At 59.4% G+C, this 18,334-nt stretch overlaps 1 protein-coding gene across 2 annotated transcripts in view; it reads right to left on the bottom strand.

Annotated features, from left to right (window-relative positions):
• Positions 1-5,352: 5,352 nt before the first annotated feature.
• Positions 5,353-18,334, bottom strand: part of FBXL18 (F-box and leucine rich repeat protein 18) — a 40,212-nt gene continuing 27,230 nt past the window's right edge. For both annotated transcript variants that reach the window (XM_079899164.1, XM_079899165.1), the window contains one exon: positions 5,353-10,032. In XM_079899164.1, coding sequence (XP_079755290.1) covers positions 9,876-10,032 — 157 coding nt within the window. In that variant the 3' untranslated portion in view covers positions 5,353-9,875. The remainder of the gene's footprint in view (positions 10,033-18,334) is intronic.

Genomic DNA, 18,334 nt, shown 5'->3' with positions numbered 1-18,334 from the left:
TTCAAAAATTACACTTAAAATCAAAACCAGTGAAGAAGAATAACTGTGAACGATGAAGAAATGAACGCGAGTCTGATCAAACCTCTGGATCCAGCTGCCCACCTGGAGGAAACACAGACCGGGTACAATGGCACCTTGGGATGCAGTCAGCAAAAGCCAGAACGTGGGAAGTTCACCAGGTCAGCCGGCCTAGGCTCTCCGAAATATCAATTGTTCAGGAAAGAAAGGGATGGATGGGACCCTCTGGACAGGACGTTTAGACCCAGCAACGAAACTGCGAGACGGAGCTGCGGTGTCAGAGGCGACGCTCGGACTGGTGTGCAAGGGAGGTGGTCATGGCTGGAGTGTCGGAACTCTGCTTCTCGGTACATTTATGCCAACTCATCAAGCTGTTTGTTTTCTCTGATTTTCTGTACTTTTTTTTTTTTCTTTTTTTAAGAAAATGTTAAAAGGAACGCAGGCCTTCCACGCCGTCCCCGCCGAGCAGGGTAGCACTGCTTTGTGGCTTGAAACTGAGTGTCCTCTAGCATAGGGCCTGGAGCAGGTGGCTGGCGGGCAGGCCACGGCTGGTGGGGAGGGAGCTGAGCCCCCCTGGTTTGTTCTGGAGAGCAAGGTAGCCATGCACAAAGCTTATGGCTTCTCTGCTGAAAACCAGGCTGTCTTTGAAGAATTCCCTCAGACCACCGAGGCTTTGCGAAACGCTCTCACCCCCAGACCTAGGCAGGAGCACCTGGCCCCCCCTCCCAGGGCTGGCTCTGGGCTCTCCTCACCCCACCTTGATTTAAGGAGGACCCCTCTCCACCCCCAGCGATGGTCTGAACTGCCCAAACTTTCCTTCTCACGGGACCCAGACTCTTTTTTTTTAAAGAAATATATGTGTTTTTTGGGTTTGTTTTTGGTTTTGTTTTTTTGGCCATGCCACACAGCATGCAGGATCTCAGTTCCCCGACCAGGGATCAAACCCCTGCCCCCAGTAGTGGACGCGCAGAGCCCTAACCACTGCACTGTCAGGGAATCCCCCAGCCTCATTTGGGGTAGCCCACTCCCCCAAAGACCCCTCCACTAATGGCTGGTGCATCCTTGTCCACATTTTGCTCTGCACAAACTTATCCTGGTAAGGACTTTTTTTCCAACCAAAATAGATACATACATATATACAAGATCTCGCTACTTGCCTTTGGGACTAATATACCGTGAACATTTTTTGTTTTAATAGATCCGGAGACGATCTGTTCTTGTTGAGAGCTTCATCCTAGAATATGTTTTTGAATGAAATTATGTTTTTATGTGTGTGTTTTTCTGTTTACATCTCAGAATTAATTTCATCTGTGCCCATCGTAGAAAGTCTGGAAAAAGAAGAGAATTAATAACACACACAAGGAGAAATCCTCCCCCCACAGGAAACGTGCCTGCATTTCCTTCCAGTCATTCTTTCAGTCACCTGTTTTCCTCCCTCATTTGCTGGTGGGCTGAGCGCAGGACAGATGGGAGAGGGAGTGAGAGAAGCCCCCGACGCTGTATCCCTTTCTAGTTGCTGATATGGTGTCAATTACCACAGCTCTGGAAGTCAGGAGTCTGACGCAGGTCTCACTGGGCTAAAATCAAGGTGTCACCAGGGCCGTGTTCCCTCTGGCGGCTCCACGGGAGAATCCACGTCCTGGCTTTTTCCAGCTTCTCAAGGCCACCTGCATTCCTTGAATGGTGTTCAGCAGTGTAGGGCTGAATCCTTCTTAAGCTTCCCTCCTGGACTTCCAAGGACCCCTGTGATCCCATTGGGCCCATCAGGATAACCTCCCCATCTCAAAGCCTGCTGACTAGCAAACGTACTTCCACTTTGCCAGTGACCTAGCATAGTCACAGGATCTGGGGATTAGGGTGTGGACGTCTCTGGGGACCAGATTCTACCTCTGCAGATGCCCGGGCCTGATGCTGCCAGGACCCAGGCCCAGAGCCCATGTACGAAGTGAGTGGGAGGGAGGAACCAGGGCTCTGGCTGGGACCACACTCCTCAATCCTGGAATACCCGGCTGGAGGTCACTGCCCTCCCTGGACACAAATGCAAATGGCGGGGAATCACCGTTCGGTAGGATTTACGTCATCTTCAATGTATTAATTTTAGTTTATCTGCATTGCTCATTTGTATGCCTTAGAAGTCATTTACGTCCTGGGGGATTAGTCCATTCGAAATCAGGGAACGTAGCAAATAAAAACACCCGTGGTTGGGAGCAGCTGGGAGCTGACCTCCACGTTCTGAAGCCAGGGACTGAGACGGGGGCTGTCACCCTGTGCAAAGATGCTAAACCCACTCCCTAAATACAACTCTAAGCTCCTCCCAGCCCTAAAAAATTCCCACTTAGACCTAGAAATTTCACTAACGAGAGTCTCTCCTAAGGAAATAATTCTAAATATAGAAAAACGCTCCAGCACAAGGCTGTCCAGGGCCGCTTTCCTTGGAAGACTGACTAATTAGAAACAACCTAATTGTCCGACAGCGGGGGACCAGCGGGCCTGTGACAGCAAAGCCTCATCATTAAAAGGATGAGTCCGGGAGAACACAGGCGAGATGCTTTCATCGTGGCGAGCGTAACGCTGCACCGGGAATCGGATGATCACAGCTACAGATGGTTTTTAAAGCAGGGAACAAAGGCTTGAAGGACATTAACAAGAACGTCAGCAGACGTTCTCTCCGGCTGCGGAGGACGGCGGCGACTTCTCTTCCCCTTTGTTCTACCTCTCGGAATTTTTCAAGTTCCCTGGATGAACATAACAGAAGAGTCTACCTTCGAGTGAACTGATTGTGTTAACTGACTGGTGTATAAAATTAATCCAGTCCTTTGTGTGGGTGTGTGAACGTGTGCGTGTTACACATGAGTGTGAGTGCCTGTGTGAGAGTGCAAGCGACAGGGAACTGGAGTGTGCGTCTGAACGTTGAGTGTGACTGGGCGTGAATGTGAATGCGTGGGTGGGTGTGAGGACAAATGCTACAGGTATCAACGTGTGTGTGTGCGCAAATGTATGTATTGAGTGGACGCGTGTGTACACATGGGTGTGAATGTGGGGGGCATCAGTGTGGGTGTGGGACCGAGTGTGTGATCACATGCCCGTGTAAATCATGCAAGTGCTCGTGTGAGTGTGTGCGATGGGTGGGGTTTAAGTGTGTGATATGAATACGAATATGGGGCTGTTTGTGGACTTGCGAGAGTGGGTGTGACTGTAAGCGTGAGTGTGTGAATGTCAGGTGTGCGCAGGAGGGTACGGCCGGGAGTGTGTGTGTTGGAGTGCGTCTGTGAATCTGTGTGCAGTTGTGAATGCATGTGAGCGTAATCATGAGTGTGTGTGAACGCTGGGTGTGTGCACACACGTGAAGGCCCGTGACTGATGGCGCGTCTCTGGAGGGGCAGCCCCCCTGCCCGCCCTGCGGCGGGGAGAGGACTCCCCGCAAAACTGCCCACCCGGGAGAGGCCCCACCAGCCCTGGAAACGGGTGCCCCGCACCCCCCAGCACCTGCCTGGCTCTGCACAGGGGGCCGCAGGAGCCCCCAACACCCTGGGCCTCGCCAGCCGCCGGTGGACAGCCCAGCCCCGGCGGCCCCTCTGCACAGGCTGTGCCCCTCGCATCTGTCCACCAACCTGCCCCCAGCAGGGAGGAGCGCCCGGTGAGGGCCCAGAGTGGCCGTGCTGCTCCTAGACCTTCCCCATCGACTCCCCCAGCCCGGGAGCCGGGGCTTCAGCTCAACATAAGAGCCAGCGGCCGCGTGACAAGCGTGATGCGGACCTCGCGGAGGAGACCCTGGGGCGGGGCCCAGCCAGGCTTGAAACCCAGAGGGTGCCCATCGCACGGGGAGGACCAAGGAGAGACGCCAAACAAGGGACACCGGGTCCTTGCTGAGAGAGAGGCCTGCTCTGAGGACACGGAAGAGCCCACCCTTCCGCAGAGGCCTCCCTGACCCCCAACCCAGACTGCGGCCCCTTCCCCGCCGTACCCTCCTGGGTGGCGCTTACCACGGCCGGGAACGCAGCTCAGGTGGGCATCCCGGCCAACAGCCAGCACCAACCGCCCCACGTGAGTGAAGGTGCTTCCAGAAGATCCAGCCCCTGCAAGAGGCTCCGGACATGGTGGGACAGAGGTGGACCACGTCGCTGGGACCTGTCCCTGCCCCACGGACGCTGCGAGCATCTCCAAAAGGCTCCCTGCAGCCTGGAGTCGGGGCGGTCTGTCATGGGGCCCCCTCAGCCTTGCTTCTCCCCCTCCCCACTTACCCGTCACCCTAATGATCGCGTCTCACGCGTGTGTGAAGCAGAGCCCCCGGGATTTCTCCTACCCGCACGCCCATCTGATCTCCCCCTGCTGCTGCCTTTGGACACAGCAGGGCAGAGGGTCGGTCCTGCCCCTCTTGGGAAGGTCACTGCTGACCCCTTGAAGGACTGTCCCCTCAGCTTTCTCCCCGGCTCCCGGGCGGAAGTGAACCATGGTGGGGAGTCCCGTGGGTGTGCACCAGGCTTGGGGGACCAGCTCAGGCAGGACCGGGAGGGACGGAGGCTCCTCTCTCCACGCTGCCGCTGCAGCTCAGGCGACTCTGGCCTCGAGGACCAACCGGGGGCTCGGGAGGCATCAGTGAGCCCTCCTCGGCCTACCTGACGGTCCCTGCCCTTGTCACTCTGTCCTGCAGCATCCCTGGGGCCCACCTCTGTCCACGGCGCCTCCCAAGTCCAGGTACCCACTCCTCCCCAGACGCCTGCCCTGGGCATCCCCGCCTCAACTGCCACCTTCCATCCCCCTCTGGCTGCGGGCAGAGCCCCTTCCCAGAACCCAGGTCTGGTGGAGGAAGTATCTGCCTAAAACTGAGGCTGCAAACAACCCAGTCACAACAGGACACCTGCTGTTATGGTTCCAACTATATGAGGCCCCCAGGAGAGCCAGGTTCATAGAGGCAGAAAGTAGACGGCTGGGTGCCAGGGGCTGGGGGCTGGGGGCGGGGGAGGGGAGTGGTTAGTGGGGCAGTTTCAGTTTGGGAAGATGGAAACGTTCTGGAGATGACGGTGGTGATGGCTACACGACGACGAGAATCTATTTAATGCCACTGAACTGTACACATAAAAAAGGTTAAGACGGTAAATTTTATGTTACGTACTTTTTACCACAATTGAAAACTACAAATATGTGTATTAAATAAAAATGAAACTGACTCAGTCCCCACGGGCCCCAGATTAAGGGCTGTGCCGACCCTGCCTCTGCCAGCCTCACGGAGCCCTTGTGCGGGGAGCAGCCTCGGGCCACACCAGTGTCCCTGCCCCCCTGCCCCCCAGCCCCATCCTGGCCTCGCCCCTCCTCACAGCAGTCGCCTGCTGATGGCCCCTGGTAGCGCCTGGTGCCCCGCGTTGGGTCTCACGTCTCCATCCAGGGACCCCCAAGGGGCCAAGCACAGACTCTGTCCTCAGCACCTGAACAGCAGCGGGTGACCGGAGCGCCACTGCCTAAGCTCGCCCTCTGGGGCTGCAGAGGGGGTCGCAGAGGAAAGGTCAGGGCGCGCCCCTGCTGGAAGGACCACACAGGTTTTCTAAATCAGGTCCACTTTATTTGAAACTTTTCACATGCCACAAATTTACATGAAAATACCCATTCAAAATGTAGCTGGAACGCGAAATTCAGGAGTGGCCTCACCGGAGGACAAGGAGGTCGGTCATCAGAAGGCAGGTGACGTGTATTCGGTCGTGTAGCACCTGGTCACGCGCATGCCGTGAGAAACCCTGGCACTCACCTCACCCTTCCTCCCATTGGTAACGTGCCAAGCAAGACTGTCCAGTCAGAGGGGCCGGCAGGTGGGCGACGGTCAGAGGGCAGCGGTCCCAGGGCTGAGCGCCGCGGGTGGCTGCGGGGTGCCACGTGCCCACGGGCACATGTGCAAAAGCACCCTCACCTCTCGTACCCCCCCCCCCCAGCGCAGTGGGCACGGCAGGGAGGCCTCTGGGGCCGGCCGGCTTGGAGTCTGGTGCAGGGGGTGCCCTGACCCTGTGACATCAATGCGAAACCTCACACTTCACTGGCTTTTGAAAGAGCTTTAGAAAGTAATTTAGACGATGTTGGTTGGCCTGTGTCGGACCCACAGTTTGTTTGAATTCCTGTGGGTATTTGTTCATCGCCCAGTGGAATCCTGCGCCCTAGATGCAGACAAGACCAGCAACCATCCCCGAGCCCCATCCCGTCGGGGGGGGAGGGGGACCGGGGCTGAGGCCACAAGGACCACAGGTGGCAGCGTCCACGTCCCCCTCACCTCGGGTTTTGTGACTGGAGCCGTGGCAGCCTGCTGCCACGGCCGCGCTGCATCATCCTCACCCACGAACTTCTCTTACTGCTTCCCACAAGGTCTCAGCAATTTTCAAATCCTAAAGGAACGAACAGTGAGAACGAGAGGAAGCAGGAGGCTGCCGGCTGCTCCAGTGCCACTCAGAGGAGGACGCGAGGGTGGGCCCATCAGGGCAGGTCCCCTTCCTGCCAGGCGGGGTCGGGTGAGGGAGGGGGGCCTGAGACCCGCCAAGGCCGTGCACCCAGGGAGGCCCCTGACACAGTGAGGCTGCAACTGCTGGCTTCAGATCCCCTGGCCAACTTACCCAGCCCTGGGCCCTGGCAAGCTTCTGCCCCCTGGGCCGAGCGGCCTGCAGCTCTGGATCCTGGCGCAGGGGGTTAAGGGAGTGTCACCCTCAGCACCCAGCCCTGCTGACCTGCCCAAGGAGGGGCGTCGTCCCAGGCCTGAGTGGAGAGGCCCTCGGGGGCCTTGCGGAGGAGGGACCCTCGGACTTGTCTCCTTGGGTCCTCGGACGGGCAGCTGACGGGTGGGGATGAAACCCATCCCCTTGTTGTATGAGAGTGAGGTGCCCTTAATCCAGCCCCTCAGCTCGGGAATAAAAACACTCGCACGGGACAGAGAGAGAAGCCGCCGACAGCAGGGAAGGGGGCCTGCGGGTCTCTACTCTCCTCAGGCTCAAGAAGCCTCCCTGGGGGAGCACCTTCAGGCCCGGCCACCAAGGCTGCCTGACGCTGCGGCGGCAAAGCCGCAGCCCTGGGAGCAGGCGGGGCCGAGGGGTCTAGGGGCGAGGAGGGGCCACAGGCAGAGCGGCGGCTTCAGGAGGCGGGGGGCTTCTCTTTTTAACAGAGAGATCTCCCTGATCCCCTCCTCCCTCATTCCCACCTCCCCCAGTGTCTGCCTCACACACACACGTGCACACACACACGTGCACACACACACGTGCACACCAGGAACAAGAGCCCGTCCACAGCAGACTACACTCACACATGTAGGCGCACGGACGTCCATGCACGCACCACGCACACGCACACGCACACGCACACACACACGCGCACACACGCACACGCGCGCAGGCGCCAGTGCTGACCAGGCCCCTCTCAGCAGGCAGCATATGGTCCGTCGCTTAACAGCCCAGTTCTGCCAATTGGGGACCATTAGGGTGGGTTCTTTTCCCAGCATAAAATGCTGCAGAATATAAGCTGCAATTAACACCGGTGCCGAAATGCACTTAGCGAGAATAAGCACATTATTAACATCTGGTGGATCCGTCTTGGGTGGAGAAGCAGCGGAAATTCTTGCTCTAAGGAAAGGATGGCTGAGGGGGACACTAAGGATACAAGGCCTCCTGTTCGGGGGCTGCCTTCCAAGTCAGCTCGTGCCCCAGCCTCTCGTGAACGGCCCCTCCCAGCCCTGCTTGCCGGCATAAACGACACTGCTGGTTCAAACTGCCTGCTCACGAGAACAGGCCATCCGGGCCAGAGCACGAAAACCATGGCAGCCTGTGGATAAATTCTTATGGAACGATCATCCTCTGGCCTGAGCCCGGGTTGCTCTGGACGAAAGGAGACGTGTACCCAGGGCCCCAGGGGTCCCGGGGTCGGCCAGACCACCTGCCCCCATCCTGGGCCACGTCCCTCTGCCGGTCGGGCTGTAACTGGCCACGCTCCTGCTGTGACGGCAACGAGCAGTCAGTCCCCACATCACCCTTCCTGAGCACCCTCCCGGTGGTCTCAAGGCGCAACTGAAAGACATGCCCAGAAATGGGGTGGGGGACTCCCACCACCTCTCAGACCCTCATCTACAGCGTGTGGCCCTAATGAGGGCCTTGGCCCTGTCTCCCCAGGGCCCAGGGCAGCCTGCATGGCCAGAGGGGCGGGCCCGGTTGTGACTCTCAGGCCAGGTCAGGACTGCGGAGGGGAGGGCTGCAGGTCTGGTGGGGGTCCCTCTGGGCAGGAGGCGAAGAGCCGCCAGCGGAAGCTGGGGAGGGAGGGAGGAGGGCACCCCATGCTCCAGAGAGGAGACAACTGCACCCTCGGCAAGAAAACCACAGCGCAGGGGGAGGAGACCCAGCTCCACCTGGTGCTGCGGGGAGGTGAGAGCAGGGCCGGGGCCGCGGGGACGGGTGGAGGCCGCCAGACAGACTGCGCTTAGGGAGAATCGACTGGAGCACTCGGGGGCCTGTGTGCGTCCCGAGACCCTGGCCCTCCAAGCACTTCCACCATCGGAAGGCCTCCTGGACCCCCTCGGCCTGGCAGGGCGGGGACTGCTGAACTGTCTGCCCCTTGAGAACCCAGGGAAGGGCAGGCGAACACAGGCCCAGGGTCCAGGTACCGGGCCCTGCAACAGGCAAACTATAGGACACACTATACGACACGAGGCGACCATCACATGGAACAGAGTGGGAAGCGGGCTGGGCTGGGGGCCACAGAGTGGACGGCAGCCGAGACGGGCCGCAGCGGTGAGGAGGGCCTGGGGAACCTGCACCCCCAGCCCAGAGGGAGAGGGAGGCCGGGGCAAGATGGGACCAGTCCCTGGGGTCCTGGGGAGGCAACCTCTGCGGAGACCCAGGTACCCCCGGCTGGAAGCCGCCCCGACGCCACTCAGCCTTCCCTGGAAGTCTCCAGGAGCGTCACCGGGAGCGTTGGGGCAAGACGCGGGGTGCAGGGAACCCAACTGGGGCCCCTCAGAAGCCCACCAGCCGCAGGGATGACGGCTCTGGGGGAGTCTCGCGGCTGACAAGGCAGAAGCAGTGGGCGGCACGTGGCGGGAGGCCCAGGACACTGGGAGGACGTCCCTCGTTTTGGGAATAGCTGCGTTGCATTTTTTTAAAGTGCTAAATAAAGCTGTCTGAAACGGGGTAATGTGATCACTCCTCCAGCCCCACACATCCCTTCTGGGTTTTAATATTTCAAGGTTTTCTAATGAAGCAGGTCTATCCGTGTTTCCCCAGAAACAGAGACCTTCACAGGGACCTGCAGCTTCCCTGCCCAGCAGCCCGCTGCTGGCCCGAACCTGTCTGACGTCACGTGGCTGGACGCACACCAGAGGTGTTAACTGGGTTAACTGGAAGGAGGGGAGAGCCCCAAATCCGCCACAGCACCTGCAAGCCCCCCCCCCGCCTCGGGCTCCCAGCCGCCCACCAGAGCCCGAGGCAGGTGACCAGGAGCACAGGGCCTCTCCTGGGGGCTGGGGGACGGCCGTGGGGCCACGTGGTGCTCTGGGGACCTGGCCCCCAAGGAGTCAGTGTCCTGGCGATGGGTGTCTCAGCCCAAGACCACGCCGGCCAGGCCCGCAGGTCGCCCGACAACCGGCCCTGCCGCCGCTGCCTCACGCATCTCAGCCAGAGCGTCACTGAGCACAGACTCCTCACAAGAGGAGGCCCCTAAGGGCTGGGGAGGGGGCTTCCTTCCTCCGGTGACCCACCGGGCATCCGGCGTCCTCGGGCAGGGGAGCAGCCGCGGCGGCCGTGGCAAGGCCGGAAGCCACACACCTGACCGGGGCAGTCCTGCTTCCTCGGCCACGGAGACGCAGCGGCCACAGGTGGCGACGGGCCGGTGGGGGCCCACTCCTGTCACCACCACAGATTTGGCGGCTCCTCGGCCACTCTGCTTTTAAATAAGGTGACCTCGTCCAGGTGCACCATGGGAACGTCTCGGATGACATCGGTCAGGCCCTCGTGGAGCAGAGGGAAGATGACGACGTTCAGCGCGGGCCGCTCGGCCTGGAAACTGAACCAGAGGCAGGCTGTTAGCAGGACCACGGAGGGAGGGACGGAGGGAGGGAGGCTGGGCTCAGGGCGTGGAGGTGGCCAGGGTCAGGCTGTGTCCCAGAGCCGCGGCTGACACCGGAATGCGCCTCCAGGGCCCCTTCACGCTGAGGCTCCAGGGAGCAGGCAGGAGGGCAGCCCGTTGGGGCAGGCCCCTGCCTTCCCAGGCAGCGGGGGTCCCTGAAGGGTAACACCCAGGGGCCTGCAGAAACAGCGTCTGTGGTCACTGGAGGCCCCACGGCCAGGACACCCGCAGGGGAGTGGAGAGAGGGGACAGGTGGCCAAACCCGCATGCCCACAGGCCACCCTCGAGGGACATGAACGGCCAAGTCAGGTGAGGCAGCCCCTCTGCCAGGAGACCAAAGCAAGGAACACGTGACAAGTAACCGTCAGACGACCTCTCACCTTCCACACCCATGGGCGACAGGCTCCACCCCGTGGGTGTGAGACGACATCCACGGAGCACCTGCCAGGCCAGGCCCCACACCGGAGCTGGCCCCAGTGGCCAGCCAGTGAGGTGACCCTCCCCCTTCCCACCTGGAACCCGAGGTGACTCTGCCCCAGTGGCCAGCCAGTGAGGTGACCCTCCCCCTTCCCACCTGGAACCCGAGGTGACTCTGGTCATGGGAGAGACTTCCATCCCGTGGGGCTCAAAGGGCGAGAGGCAGGAAAGTGCCCACACAATTTGCCAAAGCTAAAGCCAGGTCCCAAGTCCCGTGCCTGCTTCAGGGAACGAGGAAAGCGCAGTCCCGGCCCCCCCCTGCCCCCGGCCCCCCAGCAACACTGAGCTGCATTTGCTGGATTTACGACAGATGTGAAATGAACGCCAGAAAGGCACTCATAAAACTTCATGTTTTGGCAATAAAAATGCCGAGGAAATACCTCCCGGTTCTGTGCGCCGCGTTCTGCTCCCGGCAGCGGCGTCTGTGACCGTGAACCGGCAAGTCCTCACCTGCAAACCCTCTGTGCGATCTACTCTGCTTGAAACAAAATACCCTCAGGTGTGGGATGTGCGTGCAAGGCTCCTGCCTGCCTGCCATCCTGAGGCTCTTAATGAGCTGCTGTCAAGATGCTGAAGGGGGATTAATTTCTCACCCAAAGCGAGGAATGTGGCGGCGTGCTGTCCCTTCCCCGCCGCCCTGACCGCCGACGTGCACGCAGGGTGGAGGGGCCGCCCCAGAATCAAACCGACTTCCTTCTCAAGGCTTTCTCCACGGGGTGGGCACCTGGGTCGGCTCCGACCTGGGCAGGGCTGGGGGGCCTCGCCCGCACCCGCCTCTCTGTAAAGCCCCTCCCCGGCCCGAGGAGCCTGCGCGCTCCCCCAGCTGCAGCCTCATTGTCCCCACCCAGAGTGAAGCCTGGAGTCGGCGACAAGGCAGTGGACAAGGGGCAAAGGCAGAGAGCGCGATCACTCCCTTCCGAGTGCAGGGCTGGGGCTCCGCCGGCAGAAGGAGGCAAGTTCTCGGCTGGGGCTCATGTGCGGGCCGAGAGCTCGCGGGTTCTGCTGGGTCACCTGCACATGTGTTCTAATGTTCATTTGTGCGATTCAAATATAGTTTGAGATTTAGGTAAACAGACACAATGAAATAAAATAAAACTCCTTCCAGCTACCCACATTCAGAACTAGCCTGATGACCGCCAGCAGGACAGGCCACCTCTTGGGACCACTCCCCTGACCAGGGCTAATCACATCACTAAAGACCCGAGGCTGCAGCCTCTGGCCTGGAGTCACGAGCACAAAGCCAGGCCTGCGAGGTCCATGGGTTCACCTTCAGGCACAGGCGTGCGTGCCCTCCTGGCGCACTCCCCACTCCCTGGGCACCCTCCCGTGCACGCACTCCCCAGGCCCAGCTCTGCACTCAGCTGCCCCCATGCCATCCTGGGCAGCAGAGAGAGCAGAGCCCTGCCCCTGCAACCGTGCTAGCCTGGATCCCACCTGGGGGCGACAGAGGCAAGATTTACGGAGCTCACACGCTAAGCCCGCGACAGGGGCCGCTCACTCGCTCTGAAACCTGCAGAGCGAGTTGCAGACGCCACCGTGGAGACGCCCCTCCCGAAGGGTCTGAGGGTGACTCAGGGCTTTCAAAAACACAGAGGTTCAGGAAAGTTCAACCATACTTACTCTCTGCCATTTATAACAGCCGGAAGGGAGATCACATTGAAGAAAACTGTCTACCTGAGGCTGTTAAAAACACACCAGGGGATTTAAAATGGGGCCTTCGGCTATCTGAAAAACCAGCTGCCCAAAATACCTTCCTTCTCTGAGCCTCCAAGGAAGCAAGCAAGATTGTGCTTGTTTTAAACCCATTGTTTTGGGCTTCCCTGGTGGTGCAGTGGTTAAGAATCCGCCAGCCAATGCAGGGGATACGGGTTTGAGCCCTGGTCCGGGAAGATCCCACATGCCGCGAAGCAACTAAGGCCGTGCGCCACAACTACTGAGCCTGCGCTCTAGAGCCCGTGAGCCACAACTACTGAAGACCACGCGCCACAACTACTGAAGCCCACGCGCCTAGAGCCCGTGCTCCGCAACAAGAGAAGCCACCGCAATGAGCAGCCCGCGCACTGCAATGAGGAGTAGCCCCCGCTCGCCGCAACTGGAGAAAGCCCAGGCGCAGCAACGAAGACCCTATGCAGCCATTAATTAAATTAATTATTTTTTAAAAAGGCACTGTTTTGGGGCTTCCCTGGTGGCGCGGTGGTTGAGAGTCCACCTGCCGATGCAGGGGACACGGGTTCGTGCCCCGGTCCGGTAAGATCCCACATGCCGCGGAGCGGCTGGGCCCGTGAGCCATGGCCACTGAGCCTGCGCGTCCGGAGCCTGTGCTCCACAACGGGAGAGGCCCGCGTACTGCAAAAAAAAAAAAAAAAAAGGCACTGTTTTGTTCAGAGAGAAAATACTATAAAGAAAGCGCAAAGGAGAGCACAGGGGCCTCCCCCCGCACCCCACTGCCCAGCGGCTCTAACAGCCCCTCCCCCGAGCGCCGCACACGCTCCTGCTGTGCTGAGCATATTCTTTCTAGACACGTCTCAAAATGTCGGCAACCTGAGTCCGGTTTGGTGAATTTCCTTCCAGTCCTCAGGGTGTGTCCACTCCACCCCCAAAGCAACAAAACACCCAGCGACCACCTCCTCCCATGGTCCCGCCCGGCCAGCAGGGCGCCACACCTGCCTGGCCACTTCCCTAGGGGACGCAACTTAGGGAGCACTTTAACTATCGTATGGATAAACATCACTTAATACAGCATAATCACAACTGTGCTTTGAGTTGTTTCTTCAGAATCAATTCCAGAAATAGGGCCACTGGGTCAAAATGCATGAACACCTTTACACTTGCAAAGGCAGGCCCACAAAGGGCTCGGGCAGCACTTCAGGGCCACAGCGAGAAGTCGGCCGAGCCGCCTGCCCCAACGGGCCTCGAGAACGCTGCTGCAGAGCTACCAGAGGGAAGGGGGACCGGGGAGGGACCGCCCGCTTCACGCCTGCCTGTTACCATCGTGGAGGAGCAGAGAACCGGCCTGGCCAGGAGGGCTGGGCTCCAACTCGTCACAGACACAGGCAGAGGGCACGGCAGCCGCAGCCCCCAGGACCTCAGGCCCGGCCACTGCACGGAAGACACAGAAAGGGGTGTCCTGCACAGTCACCACGCTGGCAGCAGCTCTGAGCCCGACACCCCCCGAGTGCATGAAGGGGGCCCCGGGGACCTTGGTCTCTGCACCTGGTCCTGCAGGTGCCGCAGAGCTGGAAGGGCTCTGGGAGGGTCCGGCTGGGGACGCAGCCTGTCAATCATCTAAGATCTGAACACCTGCTGGGTGTGTTTGTTTGCCTGAGAAATTAGAAAAAAAATTAAAGTTGACAGCCTCTTCCTCTGCAAATAAAGGTCTTACAGAAAAGCCAAAGTCAGAAAAGCCACTCACACTATAACAACTATCTTCAAGAAGCACAGAGGGGCTTCCCTGGTGGCGCAGTGGTTGAGGGTCCGCCTGTTGATGCAGGGGACACGGGTTCGTGCCCCGGTCTGGGAAGATCCCACATGCCGCGGAGCGGCTGGGCCCGTGAGCCATGGCCGCTGAGCCTGCGCATCCGGAGCCTGTGCTCCACAACGGGAGAGGCCACAACAGTGAGAGGCCCGTGTACCGCAAAAAAAAAAAAAAAAAAAAGGCAGAGAGGTGGGCGGTAGCCAAGAATAAAACATCCATCAAAGGTTCACAGAACTCAGATGATGCTCTGGGCAGGTGTGTGGGGCGCGCCCTTCTCAGCTCCCCACCAAACTTGCTGGGACCCACAGGGCGCCTCGGAGCAGCCTGGAATCTGCCCTCGCGCAGAGGAAGGGGGTGGGAGAGACCCTCGGTGTCAGCTGTCATGGTCCGATGTGGCCCCCAGGTCCCATGTGGGACAGGATTGTAAATCCGAGGGCCTGACCCCTGGAGCCGGTAACTCCAGTGCGAGGCTCTGTCACCAGAAAGGCCTGAAGGACAAAGGCCAGGACAAAACAGAAGACAGAGGAGCAGGTTTGGGATGTCCCCAGGGCTCCTCCCCTCCCCCGCAAGACGCTGTCAGGGCCTCTCCCCAGGAACGACAACACAGATTTCTCGTAGCCTTCCAGAAACACTTTACGCACGTGCCAGCAGAGAAACAGATTGTGCCCCTGCTTTTGTTTGAGACACACTTTGAAAGATTCCCTTTGGTGACCCCAAGTGCTTCCTGTTCTTTTGTCAGCTGCATTTCATTCCATCAACTGGAGGCATCATAATTTATTTCCCAGTCTCCTACCGATGGACACTTGGGTTGTTTTCAATCTTTTGCTAAATCGAACAGCACCGCCATGAAGAGCTCTATGCAAACCCCATGGATAAGCCCGTCCATAGAACCGAAGCCTAAAGGCGGGAGCTTAGTTGGGTCAGGGGTGTGCGTTCCAATCCACAGAGGTGGCACACCTATCTTGGGCCGCGGGCTGGTCTCTTCCCTCCACTAACACAAGCAGGCTTTGCCTGAGGGGGTGGAAAACGTTATACCGAAGTGCACCCCGGGCAGTGCAGCCCCATGGGACCAGCAGCCACGCCCCAGAAGCCCTGGGCCCCCCTGGCAGTCACCTCCTCGACCCCTACCAGAGTGGACCACTGCCTGCTTTTGAACTCTCCAGAAACAGAGTTGTTCGCTGTAATTTAGTTCCTGGTTTTCTCACGGGGGAGGCTGGGTGCTTTCTCTCAGTTAACACCTGCAACCCCTGTCCTGTGCCCTCAGACCCCCACCTGGTTTGAACGGTGCTACTGCTGGGCAGGCAGGAGGCCAGGACAATCCGACCTCTGGCAGTGACAGGACCTGCAGATGGTTCTCCTAGTTCGTCATTTTCTGTAAATGATTTTTTAAAACACGCAAAGATATTCAACTTCATTCACAAAAAATATGAGTTGAAAACCACAGTAAGTGTCAACAGACAAAAGGACAAACAAAATATGACCTATCCACAGGCTGGAATCTCACTCGGCCTTAAAAGGAAGGGATTCTGACACCTGCTCCAACATGGACGAACCTCGAGGCCATCATGCTAAGTGGAATAAAGCAGACATCATGGACAAATACTATAGGATTCTGCTTCTGTGAGGTACCTACAGGGGTCAAGGTCACAGACAGAGAGCAGAACGGTGCTTGGCAGGAGTTGGGGGAAAGAGGAGAAGGGGGGTATTGTTTAACGCATATGGAGTTGCTGTTCGGGACGATAAAAAGGTTTTGGGTATAGACTGTGGTGATAGGTACACCACAGCATTTAATGCCACTGAACTGTATACTTACAAATGGCTAAAATGATAACTATTATCTTATAAATGTTTTACCACAATAAAAAATTTAAAAGGAAGGAACAGAATCTGCCTTCAGAGAAATGGAGACCCTGGTGACCTGGCGCCGCACGTCGTCCGCCCTCACCTCCCACGGGGCTGGTGCCGCCAGCTGGGGACTCATGCCAGTCTTCCACAGCCCAAAGCCAGGAACACCAGGCATCACTGTCCCCAGGCCTTCGCTGGAATCAAGCCTCCAAGAGACCCCTAAGAAAAGGGAGGTGTGTTACCACAGCAGAGGCAGGACGACAGAACACAGCTGCGTTTCTCGTCACAGAAAAAACAGCCACCCTACGTCGTCCTCGAGGGAGGGACCCAGGAGTGCGAAGCACGGCCTGGCGACCAGTAGGTCCCCAGGGACGTTCCGTGCTGTTGCGGCGTGAACAGCAGCAGGAGGCTGGAGCGTGACCGCAGACCCAAGCCTCGGGCCCGGCCCCAGCTCCCTGCTCAGAGCCACGGTGATTCCGGCCCCAGAGACCTCACCTGGAAAATGAGGGGCTCCAGTGACAACGAAAGAACTCCTGTTCTAGGGAACTACTCGGCGGTGGGAAGAGGCCGCGTGCCCGGCAGCAGGTGCAGCCACTGCCCTCGCCCCCTCCTCGGTGGCCTGGACAGCCCTGGCCACAGGAGATGCTAAGCAGTGAACACCTCCCACACTGTTCAGTCGCCGGGGCTGCAGGCGCGCCCCTGACGTGGCCCGCTGGCTGCTGCGCTGGGGCCCACGGCACGCGGCCCGAGCCCTGCCAGCTCCCAGACCAGCCTCTTGGGTGTCCACCACAAATGGAGCCAGAACTCGCCAGCCAGCGAGCTCTGCGTCAAGGCCAAGGATTCCCCCAGTTGAGCCTGCAGCAGCGAAACCCTGCTGGCCTGGTATTTTTCGTGACACTCCCAGATCACCATTCCAGGTAGGAAGGACAAACGGACCCCAGAGACCTGTCCCGCGCGGCAGTGAGCTGAGGATCCAAGGTGGGGTCCCACTGCCCCTTTAATGCAATTACGGTGGCCGAACAGCACGCTAACTCTGCATTTTAGAATCCACTTTCAACTCTGAAGCTCCCAGTGTGCCCCAGACTTAAACAATGTATCCCTGTATCTGTAAACTTCCCTGGTTCTACACTCGCGTACAGAACACAAACACAGAGGGGCGGGAAGCACTGAGGGGCGGGAAGCACTGCATCTGGGCGGGAGGCCCTGGAGCCCAGGCGCCCATCAGCAGCACAGCTGACTGTGTCTGCTCAGGCCTGGGCTGCTGCCTCTTGGCCTCGTGGGCCTACATTCCTCGCAGTCCAGGGGGAGGGGAGGAATTTCCACATGGGCTCCAGAGACGTGACCCCGTCCAGTGGGATGCTTGGCCCAGGGGGACGGAGGACCAAGCCCGCTCCCGCCCCAGGGTCGGGGTCCTCCCGACGCTCCTGAGAAAGGGGGCTGCAGCCAGTCAACACATGTGGCCTGGAGCGGACGAGACCCCCGAGGGCGCGGCCCGGGAAGGCCCTGCCTTGTGGTAAAGTGCTCAGCCCGCTTCAGAACCAACGCGTCCTCACCCCGGATGGCTCGGCTCGGACAGGGACACGTCAGGGTGAGAGCCTTTTCCGCCCCACCATCCTGCTTCCTTGAAGTAAGCGCCTCTGCCCCTCGGACCGGGCACCGTGGGTTATTACAGGAGGTGGCAGAGGGTGGCAGAACGGCCACACTGGCCTCCAACACCTGCTGGGCCATTTACCCTCGAGACGGGATGACCAGGACGCCCCCAAACCTCACAGAGCTGGGCTGCCTCTTTTGTCAAGGGGGGAGAAGGCACCGCCACCAGGCGATCGTAGGGGATCCTGAGCAATGCCACCAAGGCGGGCACACACAGTCGGCAGCGAGCCACCACCAGGAGACAGCGGCGCCGGGAAGCAGGGACAATGGCTGCTGGTTTACAGGCAGGACACTGGGCTCAGAGAGGGAAGTGACGGGTTCAAAGTCACAGAGCAACGAGGCCAGGAGGTGAGCACGTCATGGGATCTGAGGGTGCGGGCGGGGGGGGGGGTGGTCTGACCTCAGCGGGATGCCACGTGTCACCCCGCGTACTACCAAAAGAGAAGCAAGCGAGGACACCGCCCTCACCCAGGCCAGAGTTCACGAGGCCTCGAAGGGAACTTTCAGGAATGTGAGAGTCAAAGGAAATCAAGAAAGCTCTGAAATCCCTGGGAAGGGCGCCCCACCCACTGCATGTCTGGGAGAAAGTGGACAGCAGAGGCGTGGCTGGGTGCACAGCACGGAGACGCCCAGGGCACCCCCGCGACGGGCCACAGGGCCCCTCGGTGGGTCAGGCGGTACTGACTTGGCCAGGAAGGGTGACTCAGGGTTTCTAGGAGAGACAGGAAGTGAAACAGAGAGGCTGGCTCTGCTCACTGGACAGGGTGTCCCCGAGGCCAGGTGGTCGGGGGA

This window comes from Stenella coeruleoalba (genome assembly GCF_951394435.1).
Source record: "Stenella coeruleoalba genome assembly, chromosome: 15".
Classification (NCBI taxonomy): domain Eukaryota; kingdom Metazoa; phylum Chordata; class Mammalia; order Artiodactyla; family Delphinidae; genus Stenella; species Stenella coeruleoalba.
This window is presented reverse-complemented; position numbering and strand designations above follow the sequence as displayed.